Source organism: Nipponia nippon, unplaced genomic scaffold, assembly GCF_047370975.1.
Source record: "Nipponia nippon isolate SJK-2023a ecotype South Korea unplaced genomic scaffold, ASM4737097v1 scaffold_5, whole genome shotgun sequence".
Lineage (NCBI taxonomy): Eukaryota > Metazoa > Chordata > Aves > Pelecaniformes > Threskiornithidae > Nipponia > Nipponia nippon.
This window is the reverse complement of record NW_028262369.1, coordinates 95,980,941-96,003,212: the sequence shown is the minus strand read 5'-3', so window position 1 is coordinate 96,003,212 and position 22,272 is coordinate 95,980,941. Positions and strand designations below refer to the sequence as shown.

At 37.5% G+C, this 22,272-nt stretch overlaps 1 protein-coding gene across 8 annotated transcripts in view; it reads right to left on the bottom strand.

Annotated features, from left to right (window-relative positions):
* ARHGAP15 (Rho GTPase activating protein 15) overlaps positions 1–22,272 on the bottom strand; it is a 331,375-nt gene that overhangs the window by 142,270 nt on the left and 166,833 nt on the right. For all 8 annotated transcript variants that reach the window (XM_087731936.1, XM_087731934.1, XM_009461784.2 and 5 more), the window contains 2 exons: positions 19,848–19,946; positions 17,846–17,972 (listed from right to left, as the gene is read on the bottom strand). In XM_087731936.1, the coding sequence (XP_087588062.1) occupies positions 17,846–17,972; positions 19,848–19,946 (226 nt within the window). The remainder of the gene's footprint in view (positions 1–17,845; positions 17,973–19,847; positions 19,947–22,272) is intronic.

Genomic DNA, 22,272 nt, shown 5'->3' with positions numbered 1-22,272 from the left:
AAAAGACCTTTAAGATCATCAAGTCCAACTGTGGTCCTAGCACTGCCAAGTCCACCACTAAATCATGTGTCTAAGCACCACATCTACAAATGAGAAAATCTACAAATTACATCTACAAATTAGAAATGGAGATGACTTGTCGTATAATGGCAACACCCATAAACAGTTTTAATAATTACTAAAAGTGACAATCTTGACCATTCAAAGTACAGAATACACTGATCAAAATCCTAGCTGCAACTTTCTTAAAATACATATGAACAGACCCATGGACTTAACTGTGATCTCTGATGTCTTAAACTAATAACTTTCTTAAGTGTTTTACAAACTCATATCAAGAGTCCTCAGCAGCATCTTGCAGAACTGAATCAAAGCTGAGATGGCAAAAGGGGAGGCAGAAGTAGGTCTCTATGTCTTTGAATAATGAAAGTGCCAGTCTAACAGCAGAACTATCACATATGTGTGAAAATATTAATTTAAAGGAATTAATTAATTAATTTCAAGTAATGGGAAAGCTTAATTGTCTCATCCTCCTGAAGAAATATATCTTAACATGCAGAGGTGTATGACTATGCCTACATTCCAGGAGACACTGTAATTTAAGAATATATAATGACTCATGACTTCAAGTTTTGTTGGATTTCATTGGAACTCAGAATTCAACATTTTTTCAGATTTTTTTGACATGCAGTGGATGTGAAACTACTGCTAGTCCTTTAAGGAAGGAGCAGCATGCGTTATCGCCTGTACGAATGGTCGGATTTTCAACCTATGCCAAAGTTTCAAGAGTCCCTGCCTTCGTCCTTTCTTTTGTGATGCTCTGAGATGGAGTCAATAAAGTCTGCTCACTAAGGACAAAGAATTCATTTCACCTACTTTATTGGGCTAAAGACTTTTGTCAGTCATCCTATTTTATCCCTTAGTGAAATTCCTGGGCAGGTCTCATGAGTTATCCCCACACTATAATTACTATATCTTTTTTACAAAAGAGTAAAATGAGAGACGGAAACAAGGTCTGCTTAAAGGCATTGCACAAATGATTGGTGGGGAAAATGCAGGAATCGGGCATTACCCCTAATCCCTATGTTTATGATAAGCTTTAAAATTACAGGTTTTATGACTATGGAGCATAGACCCAAGAATTTCAGCATCAGGTAACAAAATGGGTATCACTGGCCAGGAGATGTTAGGAAGATTTTGTTTGCATAGGCACCAGAGGACCTGAAGTAATTCAGGTTTATGGTCTTAAAACAGATATTTGCCACAGCAAGTACATCATCTGCATTAACAAATGTTTATGAAGCAAGCTTAGAAATAAACAATAGGAAAAAGAAAACAGTGATTATATAGCACAAATAATTTTTCTGTAATATGACAGGCTAACAACTTAAGTGCTCAGTAGTGTCATTACACTTTGTGAAATTTGTGTGCATTAGCAGTAAAGATTCAATAAAATGACTATATAATTCATATTTTGCATCATGCTCTGATGCATATAAACTTTTTAAAAATTTTGTCCCCCACTAATAATAAATGGAAATAAATGAATAGTGTGTTAAATATCACTACATGCTTACATTGTGAAACAAACTGGCACTCCCCACACAGCTTTTCTTAGTGGTGTTTGTACCATAAATATTTAAAAAAATAAAGCAATATTTCTGAGTATGTATTGGTTTTATAAAGGAAGATCATACCAAACTAACCTGATAGCTTTCTTTAATAAAATAAATGGGGTTTTTTTAGAAAAAGAAAATGCAATAGACCAAATCTATTTGCACCTCAGTTGTGTATTTGATATGATGCCAAATGGGAAATTATTAGTTAAAGTAGAGAAGATGGAGAGAATTAAAACAGTAACTGTGAAGTGACTAAATAAGGTATTAAAATGAGCTTTGTTGAAAGGAGAACTACTGTATTGAAGGAAAGCTACCAGTGCAAGTCCTTAAATATTCTTGGAACTGAACTTTGTGTTTTCATTAATGACTTCAACAGAAAAAGTAGGAGCATTCAAAAAATACTTCTGACTCAAGACTGGGAAGCATCATCAGTTCAGACAAGAATCCGGATATCAGACAAAAACTTAGTGACTTTGAGACTGGAGGCTGGAGAAATCAGATTAGACCTAATGCTACCCAATGTATGGTCAGAGAAGGATTAATAAAAATATTTCTCTTGTGAGTGTGCAACCTTGGACACTCGTGTGTGTGAGATGGGAATTCATGCCCGGAAAGGTGCAGGCAGCGGCCGTGAGAAGTACCAGGAGAACGGGCTGCTGAGCTTTCAAAAAGCAGACAGGGAGCTTGGCATGTTTTGCCAGCTAGAAAATGGCTGAGAAAGGCTGTGATTGTTCTCTACGAATTTGCTGGTGGGGGTGGGAAAAGGAGCAGGAGACGAGAAGAGGACAGCAGGGAGGGAGTAGAGCCGTTTAAACTGAAGAACAATGTTGGCACAAGAATAAATGAGTATAAACTGGCCATAATATGAAGTTCTAAAACACCCTTCCAAAGAAGTCATGGTGGCAAATAAAACTAAAAGAATTTAAGATGAAGCTTAATAAATTTATGAAAGGGGACACAGAACACGGTACCTTGTGACAGGAGGGACTGGACTAGATCACCCAGGACATGCCAAGCCTTTCTTTCCATGATTTTTTTGGTATTGTCACAATATTAGAACCGCTATTATACACACTTAACTTGAATATAAAAACCACAATGCTGGAAATCAATGAGTTCGTTTTATTCATACAGTATGACTAGTTTAGGTTCATCTAATGTAAAACATGTGGGACTTGGATAAAATCTGCTGCAATACACAAAGTCAGACTATTCAGGCTCTAGGAAGAGAGAGTACAGCATGCTTGGGAAGGGGAAACTAGGCTCTCCGAGTCCACGTCAGGGCTTAGGACTCTTGACACAGTTTCTTTGCAAAAAACTGGTCTTTTATCTCCCTTGCACTGAGGAAGCCAGTTCTGTATGAGCACAGATCACTGAGGACTCATCTGATCTCGAGCCTCCTTCAGTAGCCTCTTTCTGTAAACCTGCAGGTGAGGAGTGACCTAACTACATATGAATATGGGCAAAAGTCAGGAGTGTGATGGAGATGCTTTTTGCATTTCGTGTACTTCTCTCCTTTAGAGAGGGTTGCTAAAATTCCTAGGAAAGTACTTAGTAACTTGGATGGTCTAACACCTAGGAGCAGAAGAGTGGCCCTGACCTTCACTACTTGGGTAACTCAGTGCTGCCCTGTTCCAGTGTTTTCAGCCATACAGTCTCATCCCACTCATATAAAATACAATAGTTGTAGAGGAAAAAAAAGGCAATATTTGAATTAGTGACTTTTGAGGCTGACATATATAATATAAAAAGAAAACAAGCATGCAATTAAAGGTTGAGGAATACAGAGCAAGGAACTGAAGACTATTTCCAGAACAAGTAATTTACAACAAGTAATGCACTCAGGGTTTTTAGAATATGGAGTTCTGTTTGTTTTCTCCTGTTGTGGAATATATGTCAATAACTTTCAAGTCTTTAAGCTTACTTCCTGACTGAGTTAGTCTAAAAAAACCATTTTCAACCTTTTGCAAGTAATATGAATAGTCATCATTTAGAATAAATGGCTCAAACAAAAGGACAAGAAAATTATACAGTTCCTTTTTCTCCCAGGAGCACCAGATAGACTGTTGTGCCAAAAGAAAACCCTTCTGAATGGCTAGGTACTGCCAGTCTTGTGTGCACTTTTAACTTCAAAACCTACACATAATTCTGCCTTATGCTTTGGAAAACAAACTAATTATCTGTAAAGAACAAGGGAGACTTGGCATTGCTGTATTTATATCACCCTTGTTAAGAGTCATACAAATGATTCATATATTCAAAATTAGACATGCACTTGGATACCTTGTTGAATCTTTTATTCAGATCCAATCTTATGGGACCTTTCCAGAAAGAATATCATACCAAAGAATTTTCTTTTTACTCAGACTCTTATGAATTATATTTTGTATTTCTAAATTTAAAAAGTAAATTATTTTAAAATTTTATTATATTTCCATTGCACTCAGCCTCCAATTATATTCATAACCTTATAGTTTTTGACCCATAATGAACTTCTAATGCTTCTCATGCAATAAAGGACAGAACTAATTTGTAGTGCATAAGTTATGAAAACCAACATGTTAGAGTTGTTTATTTCCAATGAGAAACGGTAGTGACATTCATCTGTATACTTGTTGTTTCAAACAAGTACCAGTATATTCTTCTCTTTTAATACAGTAAGTTTAGTACTTTCCAGTGAATATAGATGTTTTATGAAGGAGAAAGGCATACCCATTATCTTTAAAGTAATCAAAAAATATCAGCCAAAGATCTGAAATCTATTTGCTGTACTCTGTTTATATGTCGACTCTACTTTATCAAATTATCTCTACCTCAATTAAATTATTAGAGTAAGTATAACTGAACAAAAGATCACTCATGAGCTCATTTTTAAAAAGAATAAGTTAACAGATTTAAGAATCCTTTTTACTTCTTACCTTAAGTGAAAGCTCTGGTAACAATCTCTAATATCTATATTTACATAAATGTAAACTTTAGACAAAGTGACCTTTACTGTCATGAACTTCATTGTATGTTTCTATATAAGCGATTTCTATTTGTTAAAACACAATTGATTTTCAAACTTTTCAGCAGTTACAGCTCTTTGCTTACAAGGTTGTGTCAGAGTTGTACTGCCAGGACACAGTAAAGACTTCTAAAGCTGCTTTAGGATCTGCATAAAATAAACATAAAACCATGAAGCAGATCAAGTGGAGGCTATAGCTTTTGTATGAGCTTACCCTATGGAGGCTGTTAGTGGGAGAAGGTGCCTTGTGAGATATGCCATGGGTCAGCCTCTTTCTTGGGCTCAGGCAGTGTAATTGCAGGAGGAAAAGGAAAGCCCAGAATGAAGCTGCTGGTATATTTAGCCATGTATTATGTTAGAATAGTTTATAATAATTTATGTTGTAAATTTGACAGCTTACCTGAAAGCTCTGATTCCAGTATGTTTCTTAAGTAAGGTGTGGGCTTTTTTAGCATTAACTTTATCAGAACTTGGTCTAATAAAGATCAGGTCATACAGTTCTGTTGGGTAACAGCAGATAGAAACTATACGTTGCCCTCTCTCCCTGATGCTACCAAGCAGAGCTTTGGCCAAGGTGAAAGGTAGTCTGGGAACATCTCTTCTGGCTTTCTGCAGCACCCACTCACTCTCCTACAATCTGATGGTGGCTCCTTCTCATCACAGAGGCGCCATGATGGCAAGATCTGGATTGGTACAGTTGAGACATGAGACCAAAGAGGACAGACAGATGTGGTCAGCTGAAGGCATGAGTAACTGGGACCCCAGAAATGAACATGTCCTACACTGCTAGTGCAACGAGTTTACGACAGCAGGTAGCTGGGACCCCAAGTCCGCCTGGCCCTTGCGTAGGGGCTTGGAGGGGGAGACCTTCACACACACTGCAGGGCATGCAGTGACATTTAGTACTTCATCAGGTCTCCACAACAGCTGCACTGGAACAAGCTGCCTGAGCGGGCAAATAATTACTATATATCATGATCTTTTCCTGAAATAAAATCAGGTCAGTCACCACAACAACTTTGAGACACTTCAATCAGCTACATATGGGGTTTGCATGGGTGCACTGACCCTATGTCTGACCAGCCGTGGTTAAAACTCAGACAAAATGTTAAAAAGATACAATAGAAGACTGTTTTAGCTTTAAAATTAATGTTCCAGCTGACAAACTGCACAGGGACTTAACCTACTTTGGAACATATTTAATAGCATAATTTAGTCTCTAAAAAGGAAAGCAAAATAACTAATGATGGACAAATATAGAGGTCGAATCTAGTTCAGATAAACATTCAAAAGTTCAGATGTTTAACCAAACCTTATCTTGTCCATGAAAAGCCTCAATCGAAGAGCTCTACCAAATATAAGCAAAGCACAGAAGATTGTGGAAACTTCTCCTTACAGAAGGAAAACTATTATCAGGAACCAGCACCTTATTGCAGCACTCACGTGTTAAGCAGTTAAGCATCAAAGAAAACGCAAAACATTTTAGAAAACTGCTTCATGGAAGTAGTAATATTTGGATGAAATCCAATACAGAGAAAAGAAAATAATATTAAGGGGAAAGATAATACAAATGCAATTAGACTATCAACCAATAAAACTTAATCTATGCTTGATAGTTGAAACCTTCCAAGCTTAGAGAGAATAAGGAAACTGGAGATCAGAGGACTCTGCCTTTTGAAGTCTTGCTGTCCAGATCCTGGGGACCATTATCCAGCTGAGTATTTTAAAGAGATTATGAATATTCTGCCACAGAATTAGAAAGCTTTATTATTATGAACGACCTGTAACTTGAGCAGGGACAGCTACAGATGAATTCCCAGTAAACAACTATTTGGAAAAGGTGAATTCTACTAACTTAGTTTTCTGGGCTGAAACCCGTAAAATAAAAGTTGTGTTTTCAAAGAACATTTTCATTGTGGGTTATTAATAACATAAAGTATAACGTTAATGGATCCTCTCCATCCTCACATTCACTAATTACAAATGATTTTAAAAAAAATGTACCAGATGAGATGAGACTACTGCTATGTCTTGCCTGGCACTGTTTCTCCTGCAGCAGAAAATATCTGCTACAGTACCCCGGAAGAAAGCAAAATTCAGACAAATGATGCAGCAAACCAATGGTGCCTCAGGATCCTTTCAATTTCTTTCCCTTTCCCCATGTCACCACCTTGACTCCTCTCTTAAGCCTGTTCCCCACCTTTTCTTCTATCTCCATCCCTCAAGCCACTTGGGCAATTAACAGAAAAATTTCTCATAATTGAACCCCAAATTCAAACACCAGGTGCCCCAAATCTGAAACCTAGCAAAGATTTTTTAAGCAAGACTTAAACTTTCAATTCAGAAATGACTAATGTGTAACTTACACGAAGAGCAAAGTTGCAACAATAAATCAAGTATCCCATAGTTTGTAATTGTGCCTTAATATCAGTACTACCCTTGATCCATCATACTCAATGATCTTCAGATAACATTGTGTCCTGGTTTCAGCTGGGATAGAGTTAATTTTCTTCTTAGTAGCTGGTATAGTGCTGTGTTTTTGTATCCAATTATAACAATTCAGGTGGTATAGTATTTTCATTATTTTTCCATTAATTTTTAGTGCTATCTTTTGATTTTCATTCAGACACACCAACTGAAATACCTTCATGTGAAGAAAGGAAGGTAGGAGCGTTACAGCACCCTAAAATAATCATCTTTAATTTTACATAGGCAAGAAAGATACTATACATATGTTTTCACATAAAAATATACACAAAGCTTATTTTTGCAGGAACAGAACTTCTTAAATTCCTGGAAACCATAGCAATGAGACAAAGATTTTGATTGAAGTGAATGTATCTACAGCTCGGATAGAAGGCAATCAAAGAGTGATCTTGAGATCATCACCTGCACCACTTAATTTTTAGTCAACTTTCTGGTTCTTCCAGCTATCTTTACCCAAGAGAAAACCTGGGTGCTGCTCAGGAGCTAGTTTACTCCAGAGACTTCTCCCTAAAGATATTATGGCCAAGACAGCGCCAAGTTTCTTTGCCTCTGCTTTACTATGACCTTTAACTCTTATCGCAGAAGGCACTTTACCTTCGAGCATAATATTACATGTCTACTTATCAGACACATTCACTACAATGTTTAAAAGCAACATAACCATCAGCTTATATCAGATACACAACACCAGGCATCGCAAGGTGACCAAAGAAGATCTGAGGAAAAGCTTTATCTGATTAGGATACATCCAGTCTGTCCTAGAAAGAGCGAGCATGGAACAATGTGGACACAAGCCACGTGTTCCTGACCTTGAATAAAGTATTTTATTATAGATACCCACCAAGCTAAAGGTTAACTTGCTCCGATTTATATTTTTGTACCTCAAAGACTGCTAAATGGCAAATGATGCAATCTGCATCTGGCTGCTCTCCTTTTCTGACCTGCCTACATTTGGCCACCTTCCCTTAGGCTCTGGGTCCTTGGACTGGAGTATAACCTTCTTCAGCAAAAGCGATTTTAAAACGTACTATCACTATGTGATTGCAACATATATGAACTATAAAGCTTCGCACGTAGGGGCATACTCACTCTAGCAGGGCTTCATACCTGCATGCTTTTTAAACTATATCTGTGTTCTGCACAAGGTGTCTTCATGAATTTCATGATGACAACCCTTTTTCTCTCCAAGGTTTTTTTTAAACATATTAGCACTGGAGTATTTAAAATTGTTTTAATTTATTTCAAATGTACTGTTTGAGAAGAGTTGCTCAGTTTGATAAGAATGTTACTTTTCCATATAAATTGAATACTTTTAAAATTAATTGCAAAAACTGTTATCACATGTAGGAACACATTTTATATTCTATAAAAAAGCTTAAGGCAGGCTTACTCTGTTTTTCATCAAGAGTACATTGGTTGCAAAAGATTAAAGGAGCGCAGGATCTACATGTTCTGGTTGTTTATTTTTTATCTCTAAAAAAGTGGCCGTGAAACAGGTAAATACAATCCCTAGGCTGTATCTGGAGAGTCATTTTCATACGGAAGAGTGAACTCCACTTCCCACAGCTGTGGGAAGACCTTGCCTTGAATATCCATGTGCAAGAAAGACAAACTGAAACTTGGGGCAGATTCAGAAAAGGGCTATTTGAGATGATCAGGAAAAAGAGCAACAGCCTATCATAGGAAAGACAACTACAAATCTTGACTGGCTTAGTCTACCAAAGCAAGCAGGAGAAGGAATACAACTGCTCTCTGTAACTCTGTTTGGGCTGGTACACCTGAGACAGAAAGGCACTGTTGAAAATAAAGAGCTAGCTAAATGCTAACACAAGAACACATTCGTACCCCTAGTCCATTTAGGCTGAAAATTAGAATGCTTTCAGCTTGAAAACTGAAGTCTTGGAACATTCTTCCAGCATGAGCTGAGGGGCAAAAGTATTACTACTGAATTTCATTAATTATGAAAGGAATCAAATGAGGTAGTTGTTTTCAAGAACTGGGGAATTGATTCAATGCTACAAAAAGTCTGTCTGAGGCAGATAATGCTATGTTATACTTTTCAATAACAGTAACACAAGTGATTTCCTCTTGGGTGAATCCTGGGCACAGTTAAGACAATGGCCAATGGAATTAATTAAAAGGAGCCAAATATCCTTGATGGTAAGGGGAGCTGCTCATATGTCATATGAAGCATATGCATCGTTCTCTTCAGCATCAGTATTTAAAGCCAGCTAGTTGGAAACTTTTACTTAATTGAGAAACAATACAGCATTTAACCCTTCACTGGTATTCCACCCTTTGGCTTTCAGAAGCATGATCTGTTTATCTGGCACGTCAGCAGGCAGCTGGTGGAACAAATAGGAGATACTACAGAGCACATTCCCTTTTAAAGCATTAATACGCCCTGTCCAGAAGACAGTATCATGCCTTCATCCATTAAATTGGTCTTTAAATGTTTGGCATTGTAGGTCATAATTTAAATTAAATACATCCTCCAACCTGGAAGGTACAAATATTTAAATGATTTCACCATGGAGAAAAAGGTGAGTCTGGGCAGTAGGTATTCCTATCTAGAGCCTGATATACAGTCTCTCTAATTGAGCTTAATTTAGACTTTTATAACCTAAAAACCTCCTTATTTCTGTCACATTCCTCCCAAAGTACCACGAGGATTGCATCTGGATTAGTTATAAATAGTAGTGAAACCTCAGAATACAGTGTAGTGTGAGAATCATTTTTTCCGGCTACAAACTTGCAATCGGGATAGTAATTTCAATAATTACCACGAGAGGCTTCAGAATTAGGCTCACAGGAGTGACAGAAAGCTGGGTTGGCTCTTCCTTCCCAAAGAACAAAGCTCAGCAAGTCCTTCTCACTTGCTCTAATTCTGACCTCTCTCCAAAGGCAGTAGTCTAAAACATTTCCCGTTACAGTGAAAATGCCTGCATCTATTTAGGTGTTATCAGTTGTCAGCCTATATTCTTTCCCTGTGGAGACAAAATATAGAGGTGTACAAAAATGGAGATATACTGACGACACAGAAGATGGAGGGTCAAGCAGATGTAACTGTCTGCATTGTCTGTTGCTTTATAAAAATCATGACATTTTGCACAATATACATCAAACTTTAGTTTTACTTCCTAATGCAAGCAAAGATCTACTTAGTAAGGAATTAAGAAACCGCACCAAACCACTGCAAGATGTGTTGGATAGTTGGGCTTAAAAGTGATAGAGTCAGAGTAAATATCTTGTCCTCATATCACAGGAGCTGACCTCACTTTTAGTACATGGAAGGGACACAACAGCTTGACTCCAATAATACCTAAAATGCTTATGATTTCTTCGTGATTGCTCTTTCTGAAGCAAGTGTGTGTTTGAAACAACTGCTACACGTTTTTCCAAAACATAGTTTTCTTAAACAGTGTCAGTATATGTAGTTCAGTAGGAAAAAACTTAAAGTAATCGCGACTGTCCAGTCTCTGCTTGCCTCTATATCAAATTTATCTTGAGTGCGCATGTAGGAGTTTATTTTGTTAAGAAAAATATATGGTGTCTCTCTCTTCTTTGGAACAAAGAAGAAATATGGATTTGTAACCCTTTTTTTTTTTACTTTAAACTTAAGTCCTTCAATAGTGTTTTGAACAAACCTAAAGAGATTTTAAGACAGACATTTTGTATTATAACAGTCCCATGGGTTGTATGTATGATCGTCTTTACTAAAGCTCCTTTCAGTCCCAGTTGAATAAATATGCATTTTATTTCACTAATCTTGAAACAACAGGAATAAAGTTTACCCAGGTCTTTTATACCTCAGAGAACAAAACAAATACTACAAATCTTTAGAGAGAAAGGATATACAAAAGGGCTTGAGGTGAATGTTTCAAAGCAAATACTCTTTAAACGATGTGCAAATTATTTCAGCACTTGAACATGATTTATGAAAGGGGATTAGTCCACTGAAACAAGAACCCAGTTTAAACTGTTGGGTTTCAAAGTCAAAGATGAGAAGCATTTGCTGGAAAAGGCAGAAGAAACCGGATAGTAATCTATAGTGAGGATTTCTGATTGATTTTCTTTAACTAACTCAATCTTACATTTGCTATGACTGCCATTCATACTTAACTGTGGTGGGCAGTATAAAATACCTTCTTTTATGATATAAGTCTCCATAAAAATGAACTATGCAATAGTAATAATTAAGTAATAATGAGGTAATTAATAACTCAGTGACTAGCTCTCTATTTACTAGCATGTCCCATAAACGAGCACAAGGAATATGAAACAATTAAAGATTATCCAAGCTCAAACAGATAACTTTTCCAGAGAGTTGTGTGTCAGTGAGCAGACCAATGAGTCACAGGTCACATCTATAATAATACATTATATTATATTGTAATATTCCCACATACTCTTCACGTAATGGGTAAGAGCTACTCTTAAGTACTATAAAAATGATCACTTTTATGTAATTGTAAAGATTAATAAGTGAGCTAACTTCTCATGGTTCTATAATGACCCTGCTGTTCTAGTAGGTAAAGGAAAATTTAATGATCCTGCTCAGATATGATTAATATCTAACTTTTTCCTGACTAAAAATCTGGACTTGGTTCAATAAAAATGAATTAAGTGAACATGCACTGATTTCCCTGCCAAACGTTTATATGGAAGTTGGTTATGCCCAATTTAAAAATATGCTTTTTCAACCCAAATAGTAAACTCTGGAAGGATTTTGGAAAGTGAAGTAGAAATAAAACAAAGAATTAAGGAAACATTATATTATAATTGATGGAAACAGGATATTCAAATCCAGAAAAAATCCATTTTTTTTATGAGAACTAGTCACAGCCAGTTGTGATTTTGGGTGCAACATCATCGTCTATTATCAGTGACACAATTTGTTTCTGAATTTGGCATGTTTTGTTTCCAAAATGCCAATATCATTACTTCTCTGTTGCTGAATCAGTATTTTTCTAAGCTTTAAGAAAAGAACATACCTATAGTAAATGTTGCAGAGAAACATGAGAGTAAAAATGTGTCAAAAAAATAAGTTTAGTCCCTACAGCCCAAATGAATGCTCCTGCCTGTCATTAACAGCATGTTGCATTTTCTTTTTGTGGGCTTTTTTCAGTATCTGAAGCTGACTGCATTCCTGTTGATGCAATAAAAATAAATGCCACAAACATACAAGCTGTAGGGTGACAAAGTTAACATTGCAGCAGGAAGCTGCATATTTGCATATAGTTTTCATTTTGCTTTCTGTTTTAATTGTTGTCATTGGTAGTACTGCACTAATATACATTACTGCTTTATATTTCCTGGTTTTATTAAAAGTAGTAAAACTGACCTATACATAAAGCTAACATTGTAATGTAATAATACTCCCTAAATAACATCCATTTGGCTTTGAACTTCACATCTAACTAAAATAAAGGCGCTGGGAAGGGGAAAGAATTCAGACCTCATCAGAGCTAACAAAGAAATGGAGTGATTTCCCACTTCTGCTGCTATAATTAGCCCCTTATCACAGAGGTAACCCTACGTGGGTGCAGGATTTCATTAGCTACCGCAGAATCTGTCCCTCGACAAGTTTGGCTGAGCCAGTAAAACCTCTCACTACATCCCAAGATACAGTCTCCCAACCTACCGGCCTCTTCATGTGTTAGAAAGGAAGAGAGAAAAATCACACCGGCTCCTCTCTCAGCACTGCCTGTAATTAGGTGGCCTTTTTCTAGGAACTCTAAATGACGCTTTCAACAAAATAAGTTTCTGGCTTTTTTTTCCTCCTGCTATTATGCAGCTGAAGCCATGAAAACATGTGTGTTTGTGCCCTGGTAACCATCCCTTCCCTCTGCAGAGAAACAATAGCCTCAGCAAGGCGGTTTTTGCCACAGAAATATCCAGTCGCGTATGGGGACAAACTTTAAACCCTCGAGTAAGCCCGCAGAAGAAGTTTTAGCCGGGGAAGGAGCAAGTACCATGCAGAGCCAGAAAGGGTTAAAGTTCCACTGACTTCTCCAGTTCTTCCATCACGTCCACTGAGAGACCAAAATGGGTTTTTGCTGTTGTTTCCCGCCACACACACATTGTACACTCTTAATTATCTAACAAAATGCATTCAGAAATTATTCTGGATATTTTAGTAATTACTTAGAAATATTTACATGCTTTGAGTTTCAAAATTCAGCCTTCTAAAGTAAAGGGAATGAACTGAGAAAAGCAACTTTGGGCAATTTTAAAGCACACACAGAGTCCTTGGTTAAATACTAGGGATGGTGTGGTCTGACTTGTGTCTTTTAACAAACCAAAGCAGATTTCAGAGCCCCGATGACTTTGTAGCAAATACCTCTGAAGGCAAATCAAAATTATGTTCCAGAGGTTATTATTTCTTTCTTGATTAAAAACACGCTAGAAGGCATATTCCTGGACACTGCCCTGCGGCTGTTCCCCAGGGAAGCATGCAAGGGCTGTGGCATCCCAGAGCAATGCATTGCCCTTTGGGACTAAAAAGACCCATCGCTCCCTGTTGAAAGTGCAAGAGGAATTTAGGTAAGGAAAATATCATTATTTGAGTTGGCCGGTGGCCAGGGCGCCGGGGCTAAGACCCCAATCCTAACGAAGAGTGGAAAGGAATCCCAAGCCTGCTGTTTAATATGCATGACATGTCGGCTTTGCTGTCAACTTTTCCTTCCACCCCCTGCTTTTGTCCGCTTTTTCCACCTGTTGCAACTTGTCCTTATTCAGGCTGAGAGCTGGAATTGTCTTACTTTGGTGTCATATTGTGTCTGGCACAATGACGCCCGGAGCCCCGACTACTCTTATTGAGACACTAAAGTGATCATGAATAGCAATAGTACTGCACAGCCCATCAAGACTTTCCTTTTCACATACATATATATATATATTTAAATCTTGATGTTCTAGTTGTGGCTCCCCAAGCTAGAATTTAAATATGGAGGAGATTTTCCAGGATCCGTCATCACAGGGCTGCATGACTAACCACTGGGTTTTAAGTAAAGTGTTCTTGAAGATAAGAAAAATATGCGAGTAGAAACAATAAAAATAATGCAATTCAATCTTATCAATTCAGGCAGTTCCAGCTTTTATGTGGCAAACAAGGAGATCAAATTGCATTTATCTAATATCACAGATTTTTTAAATGTCTAAAATATTTAATTATTTTGCTTTGGCAACCTAAAGCTGAGGAACAGATTACTGTTCCCACTACATAAGGAAATAACTGACAACAATTAGTATTTATTCTTGTTGCTTTTGTAATAAAAATAGAATTCCATCACTTTCAAGGAAACCTAAAATATTAATAAGAATGTGATGAACTGAGTAAATGTGACGCCATAAGGAAATGATGGAGAACAGGTTGGAAATATAGTGCTTTGGGAATGGATTGCATTATCAAGCTTGTGATTGTGCATTTTGACAAGAGCAGCCCTCAGATTGATACAGTAGCCAAAGGGCACTCTTCCTACTGCGAAGCCGTTTGTTTCCATCCGGAAAAGGGGGAGTAGAAGGGGAATTGATCCCCTCCGACAATCGATAGCGACTCCAGCCAAAGCTCTTCCACAAGAGGTCACTCCTGAGTGACAAAATTCCCAGATGATGGCCAAAATATAAAGCACAAAGCGACCATGGACAGAAAAAGAAACGCTGAGCTTAGCAGAGAGCGTGGAGTTGGTTTCATTGCCCGCAACGTGACTGTCCTGACAGCTCCTGTGGTCCATACACACAGTAAGGTCTCTTGGTTTTTGGAGAGCTGAACGATTTCTGGGAACCTTGCAATGCACAGATCTTTTCCCTACCTCCCATGTACCATGACAGCATCTCTACTTTCAGTCTAACCCAGGTGCCTGGTTTCATGTGGTATAAAATTAACGCGGCAGACCACCTACCAGCAGACCCAATTTTAATTGGTACTAATTAAGAGGTTTTTTGGCAAACTTAGGAGAAAAAAACAAAAAACCTACAGTCTGAATGATAACAAAATTACTTGGAAATTATGAAGTCTGCCACTAATTTTTAAAATTATCAGGTTAGAACAACACTTATTTGCATAAAAAGGAGCGGTGCTGCAAGGCAGTTTCCTTGCACCAAATGTATACATCTTCTAATGGGGGAGGTTGCTGGGGTGAAAAGACATGTTCTTTCTGACCCAGCATTAGTTGCATAAATTAAATCAGTGAAATAGTTGGCATCATGAAATAAAGAGAAATCTCTTTCCATGTATGTGAGAGCAGGACTGCGGTTTTACATATTTTGGTAATGTTCCCCAAGGCCATCCTTGGTTTCTTCTTAGCTCAAGAAAACTTCAATTAGAACATGAGTTAAATCCAAACTAGATGAGAAGCTACTGAAAAGCTGTGTGACCAAGAAGATGGACACTTTGTGAACTTTGGAAATTGAGCCTGGCAGTTTGAGCCCAATTTTCAATGAATCAGTGTCTACAGCTCAAAAAGCATAACAGAGAATTACCATTTGTCCTTGTAGTGTAAGCAGAAGCAATTAGGATTAAACATAAAAACCAAATTCCTGCTACTAAGTCTCTAGGGGCAGTCTCCCCAGTCTCAAATTAAAGAGTAAATTACTGGAATACTTTGGTGAGAATATACCTGTCCTTTATATGCTTGTGCTGCTAAAAAAACCCAATGACACAGCAGTACCAAGTCTAAAACTGGACATTTTTTGCAGCCCTGAAAATGTCGAGGAGGTAAATACAAATGAGTCCAAACTGTCTGAATATTTCATTAAAGATTATCGGAGAGGTGGTGGCCTGCTAACACATCAGTTGCTCATCTTGCGTGTTAAACTGGAGGAGTTTTAAGCCACCTTTAAAAAATCTCCTTTGTTTGGATTTGGCATTGGCAGTAGTCAATAATATAAGAGCACTATAAAATTATAAAATCGTTAAACTTTGTAAGAACTTTATGAACACAGTTGCAGATATTGCACATATCTTCTCTGTGCTCTGCAGTCAAACTGGACAATGAAACGACCACCTGTTAACTGCTAACAATGTGTCATTACCAGTTCTCATGCCTTTTTAAAGCAATTTTGGCTCTAGCTGCCGATAATTCTGGCTACGATACTTGTGTGAACATTAAGGGCACAGAAAGCCAAAGGCAGAAAACTGACAATACAGTTTGTGCTTAGACTACTAATAAGTAAGTGAATAATATGATTTTTCTAATTCCACATAATTGCTTGATCTCAAGGGGCCAAAAAAAAGTTCTGAATACATATTTTAGAAGCGATCCAATCTACAGTATTTAAATGCAAGCTTCGATTCAGTGAGATTTCACCGCAGATATTTTCACATTTTTTAATAGTTTAAATAGCCTTTAACAAAACGAGGGTTATTCAGGATTCTCTAAGGTTTGAAAAGAAATGTAGACTAAGTCTCTGTCACTGCTCATATTCACTTTTTCTGTTTTGTCTGACAAATTATCATTTAAAGATATGTGAGAAGTCTAAATAAATAAATAAAAATTCCCCGAGTGCTGAGAGTTTATGGACATTTTGCTATTAGCCACAGTAAGAGCAGAATCAGGCCCTCAAAGCTTACCATGCTCTCAGTCTTATTTTTCTTCCTCTGAGAAATGCAACATAATACACAGTACAAAGATATTGGGACAATTTTTCACAAGCTACATTCAGGCTACTTTATATTTTATAGCGGAAAGAAAAACCTTAAAAAAACCAAATCTCCGAGATAATAGGAAAACAACAACAACAAAAAGCTTTGGTCTGCAAAAAGAGACTATTTAATGAATCTCTGTATTTGTGTGTGTACGCACGCACGCATGTGTGCATATATTTATGATTGTGTGGATAATTATCATTAAAAATAGCTATGTTAGGTCTTTTTAATGCAACTCTTTTCTTAACATCTAAGGCTTTGATCCTGCACTGAAATGCGTGCAGGCAAATTCCTACGCGGAGCTTCTGTACCTATAGGTATCTCGTACCAGCATGCGAGTCTAAAGCTGTCACGGCGCTTACATTAGAAGCAGTATGTGAATCTCCTGCCAAACAAAGGAGAAAAACAAAAATTCAAGAGAGAGGGTGAAATTAAAAAAATGCTGAGTGAGTGATTCATGGTCAGCACCAGCTCCTGCGTCTACTGCCCAAAATATCATGAGCATCTCAGCACAAACTGGAAAAGGAAAGTCTCAGTGGAATAAAGCACATCCCTGCTAGTTTTAGATAACTTTCTTTTCTAATCACACTGACAAAAATCAACCTTGATCCCTGGAATTTACCTTCTATAAAATTATAGATATATCACTGATTGTCAGCTACAGAGGATATGTCAGGTCTTTCAGCAATTCAGTGTATAAATATACAACAGACAAAATTACTCTGGCAATTTGAGGTATTTTGCTAAAATGGAAACAAAGCAACTGCAACAGACCATTAGCACAGGACTCATGTTGCTTATTTTTAAAAATAAATGGCTTGAATAAATGTCTTTGCTGCTAAACAAATTTATTTTGCTTAGGAGAGAATGTCACCCTTTAAAAGTGTGGAGCTAGTAACTGTCTTTACTTAAATGCAAGTTATGTATATCAGCACAGAACACATTCAGCTTTAAAATTCTCAGTGATCTTCCCTACGTTCTGTACGTAATAAAAATTATCTTACCCTGTAATGGCATAGTTATTTAAAAAGGAAAGAAAAAAAAAAAGAAAAAAAAAAAAACAGAAAAGAAAAAAAGCCTTACTTAAAGATTTTCTGTGTTCAGGCTTTGGTTCTTTGGATTCAGTGTCTAAGCTATTCAGTAATTCGATGCTGGAGGATCTTCTGAGTTTGAACTCCAAGTTTCTCGATGTACAACTCCGTTCTTTTGGCTGGGAAAAGAATATACATATATACACATATGTGTATGCTTTTAATAAAATTATTATTTGTAACAATGAAGCAAGAGATTACAGAATGCCAGTACAGAATCAGAAGCTAACAGACACACACGGCAAGTGATGCAGTGAGTATATAATTTAAGGAAAGTGTAATGCAAAATTTGTCATATGGCAGAGCTTTTATGGCCCTGACAGACTGATCTTAATTTCTGAGATAAATACCCATTTAAGTGAGGAAAACAAAAGGCCTACTTCTTTAGGCTTTAGAGACCAAAATTATTTCCACATTGCAGGCTACTTCCGAATGATTGCAAAGAGGAAGGTTGTTTAAATTGCCTTTCTGCTTTCGATAGTTACAGTATTCTTGCAAACACAATTGTTTCAAACATTGTTACAAATCTGGGGTTGAATTCTGCTGGTCTAAGGCTAGGAAAGAGGAGGGGGACTTTTCTATTGCTCTAATTCACTGGCATACAAAGTGACAATTAGGGACCATTAACAGAGAAAATAAGAAAAAAATAAAAGAAAAAAGGAGATGATACTTTGGCTAATCACACATCTCTTCCCATGGCATTTGGTCAGGTGAGATTTAGCCGCCCCATCAGCCTGGAAAGCTGCAAGGCTTTACACACCCACTCAAAGTTGTAAAACTGAAATAAATGACATGTATGAAATGGTCACTGAGGGCTTCGTGGTGGCACCCTGTCCTGCGCACACGGCGAAGGCAAACCTTCGCCAGGACAAGCCCTGCCCTCTGGTACCCAAACCATTTACAAGTTGTGCCCCACCAGCCACAGCTGCTGTGGTTCTCTGCACACTCAGAGCTGCTGAAGCCACAATATTACCTTAGCTACATTAAAAAAAAAAAAAGAAAAAAAAAAATCAAGTCTATTAAATGTTTAGCTGAATAACATTTAAAAAAAAAGTGTTCTGAGTCTCCACGGAAAACTCCACCCCAAAATCTTCAGTAGGAGATCAATATCCTCACACACCCAATGAAATGCACAATAGGAAGACATACATCATCAGATCAAACTTTCCTTGGCTGATTATAGCCTCAGGGTAATATAATGTTTGTAGCTCTTTAAGGAAACAGTAGCCGTGTTCAGATTAACCCTTTCAAAGAGGCTGTCTGCCCGCTCTGCCAATTCCATTGCAGCAAAACCTCTGAAAAAAATGCAAAAAATGGGGATATTTTTCTCTCACCAGATTCTGCAGTGAACAAGGAAAGTCAGTGCCCTCTAAAAAAAATATGTTCTTGGATGAGGCAGGGATAGGAGGAAGACATTTGGAATTTGTATTGAGAGTGGCAAAAAAGAAAGAAAAAGCTACAGCTGAATCTGGTTTGGTAATTAAAAACTGTTTTAATAAAACACAGCCCTGCTTACTTCTAGTAGAAAACCCCCAGCCTTCCTGGGAGAATAACAGCAATCAGTTACAAAGGAATATTATTTGCTAGTGTTATTCTTGTGAATAAGTAATACAAAAATTCATAAAAGGCTCAAATGTATTAATAGTTCTATTGAAGATTATATACTGTAGGCTGCATAAACAGAAAATGCAAAAATTCATTAGTTATTAAGTGCTTGTGTGCTTTTACAACCCTCAGCAAACCAATGTCCTTGTTATTTCAGAGAAATAAATGCAGTGTTCCGTTTCGAGACAGGAATCAAATGACATTTTTGTTCAACAACCTTGTTTATCTGACATTTTTTAGTAGATTTGCATATATATTTTTATATCCTTCAGAGAAAGGAATGTCTAGCTAGCTGCTGACTGCCTAAAACCTGTAGAGATGCCTAAGCAAATGAAGTTGAAATTGCTACATCTTAATTAATAAAGGTAACAGCCAAAACAAATACATACCAATCTGTCAATTGCATTTTTGATAGCGTGGAACCAATCCAATATGAGAAAGTCGATATCCGACTGGAGGAGGAACTCATTTCCTGACACTGTCGTGATCTGGGGAGGGCATGGGCACAGACAGGTAAGTAAAGCACACACTGGACAGATGATTTTCTTCTATTTTCTCTCCTACGCACCCAAATGCTTTTTCTCTGTACCAAGAATTATCTCCTGGAGTGCAGAGTTACTGAGGAGTTTTGAACCTCTGTCTGAAAACTGTTTTGAATATGTCACAACAAACGAGATATTGTCTCAGCAATGCAACCACTGAACACAAATAGTGCAAAAATAACAGGAATGTGACAAAAGTTAAGAAAAACCAGGAAACTCGGTGTTACAAGACACAGTCCAAATGTAAATCAAAGCACCCTGAAAAGAAATTAATGCAATATGAGAATTAATTCCTGATATTTTCAATTTCCATTTCTGTTTTGATATTATTATTTTTGTATCTGGTACCTCCATTCTCAAATTTAGACATTTATTATATACCTGTGATTCCAGAGTCCACTTCCAAACATTTTGGTAAAATTAATAATGTCACTCGTTTTCACATTAAAAAAAAAAAAAAATTACCATCAAAGATGGCTGTAGCAGAGTAATTAGGAGCCCATTTATCATGAAAAAAAATCCCCAGTTTGTCTGAATAGAAGTCAATTTACATTTTTGACCCACTCACTGGGAATATTTATCAAAAGAATATTCATTCCCCAGATAATGCTGTTTCACTGCCTAACAATATTTGGTGGAAGTATGTATGCATATTCTGTTGGTCTGAACTTCTGTAAACCACCGTGATAATAATGACACATCACTTTTTTTTTTTATATATTTATCTTTTCACCAGAGCAGATCTCCAGGTATTTTACACAGCAGGTCAAAACAACCATTTTACAGATGGCAAAACTGAGGCACAGAGCTGTGCAGCACTTTGCCCCAGGATTATTCAGCAGAGCCCTGGCATACGTGGCCATGGAGCATGATCCAGGGCACAGCAGTTCTGCGTGTTTGCAGGGAAGTGAATGGAGGGTTAAATCTCCACCACGTTTTGCGAGAAGCAGGAGCTCATCCTGCCCATGCTCCAAACCAGATTAGCTCCTGTCAACTCTGAGACCAAAGCTTTTTTCTTTTTTTTTCTTTTGTTGCTAAGAGTTGCTTGTACAAAATTCGGTAGCATCCACATGTGGACATTGCACACTCGGGTTTCACTGTTTCGGGGCCGCGGGTTTACTCTGCACATTGGGCTGCTCATTGGGTCATGGTATTACTCAGGACCAAAACCTTTTCAGGTCTTTCCCAGGGAACAGATGAACACAGTGGACAACAGAGATTTCTCTCAGAACAAAGCGTGAGGAAAAGCAGAGCAAAGCCTTTAAGACCTGGCACAGCCTGTCTATGTAAATCCATCAACCTGAAGTGCTACTGTTTCACTGCATCTGCCCCATGTCAAGAGTTTTTACTAAAGCATGAAAGAAACAACAGACCCTCACCAGCCCGGGTACTCCCCGCATCTTTCTTAAAACTTAAATACTACCAGGGGAAAAAAACAAAACAAAACAAAACAAAACAAAACAAAATAAAACAAAACAGCTTAATGTTTTATTAATTGTTCTATAACCCTCCCGTTATTGAGGAAATGCCTGTAAGGAAGGTTTCCAAAGTCATCAGCATTAAGGAAAATCCCGTAAGCACAGCTCCAGCGGAGACATCCTGTGAGAGCGCTGCGGAGAATGTGGGAATGGTCCCCCAGCGCGGGCTCGGGAGGCTCCCCGGCTGCAGATGTTCATCCCATCCCGTCCGCACCCGTCAGGAGCGGACCTCCAACCACCCCGTTGTTCCCGGTGCACATGGAGAGTTATTTATTGGAGAAATGTTAATTCCCTTATTAGTCCACAGCCATAATGTTAATCACTACTCACACACTCACCTTTCCATCTATCAGAAGAAAAAAAAAAAGTCAAAATTCAACTTAAGGTGAGCAGTTGAAAGAGCTGACCTCCAGTTCTGTGCCCGGCTCACACGGCAAGGTTTGGGTTCAAAATGTATTATATTATATCACAATTTATTAATGTATACATGCAGATATGAATTAGACTAAACACAGGCAACAATTCAATCTAATGCCTCTCTCCCAGTATAAACAAATCATTATTAAAATTATAAAATGGAATAACATTTTCAAAGTAAGAGCAACATATATAATTAGATTTACTGTATTTTGAAGGCTTAAAAAGGACACAACATAGTTCAGTCTTCTGTTCAGTAAATTCAGGCTTTATTAAAATACAAGTCTTCAGCACTGCATAAACATTTGCACTGTATGATATGCAAAAGAGATACTCCATTGCTAACAAGACCAAAGCAAAATACATGTTGAAAGTTT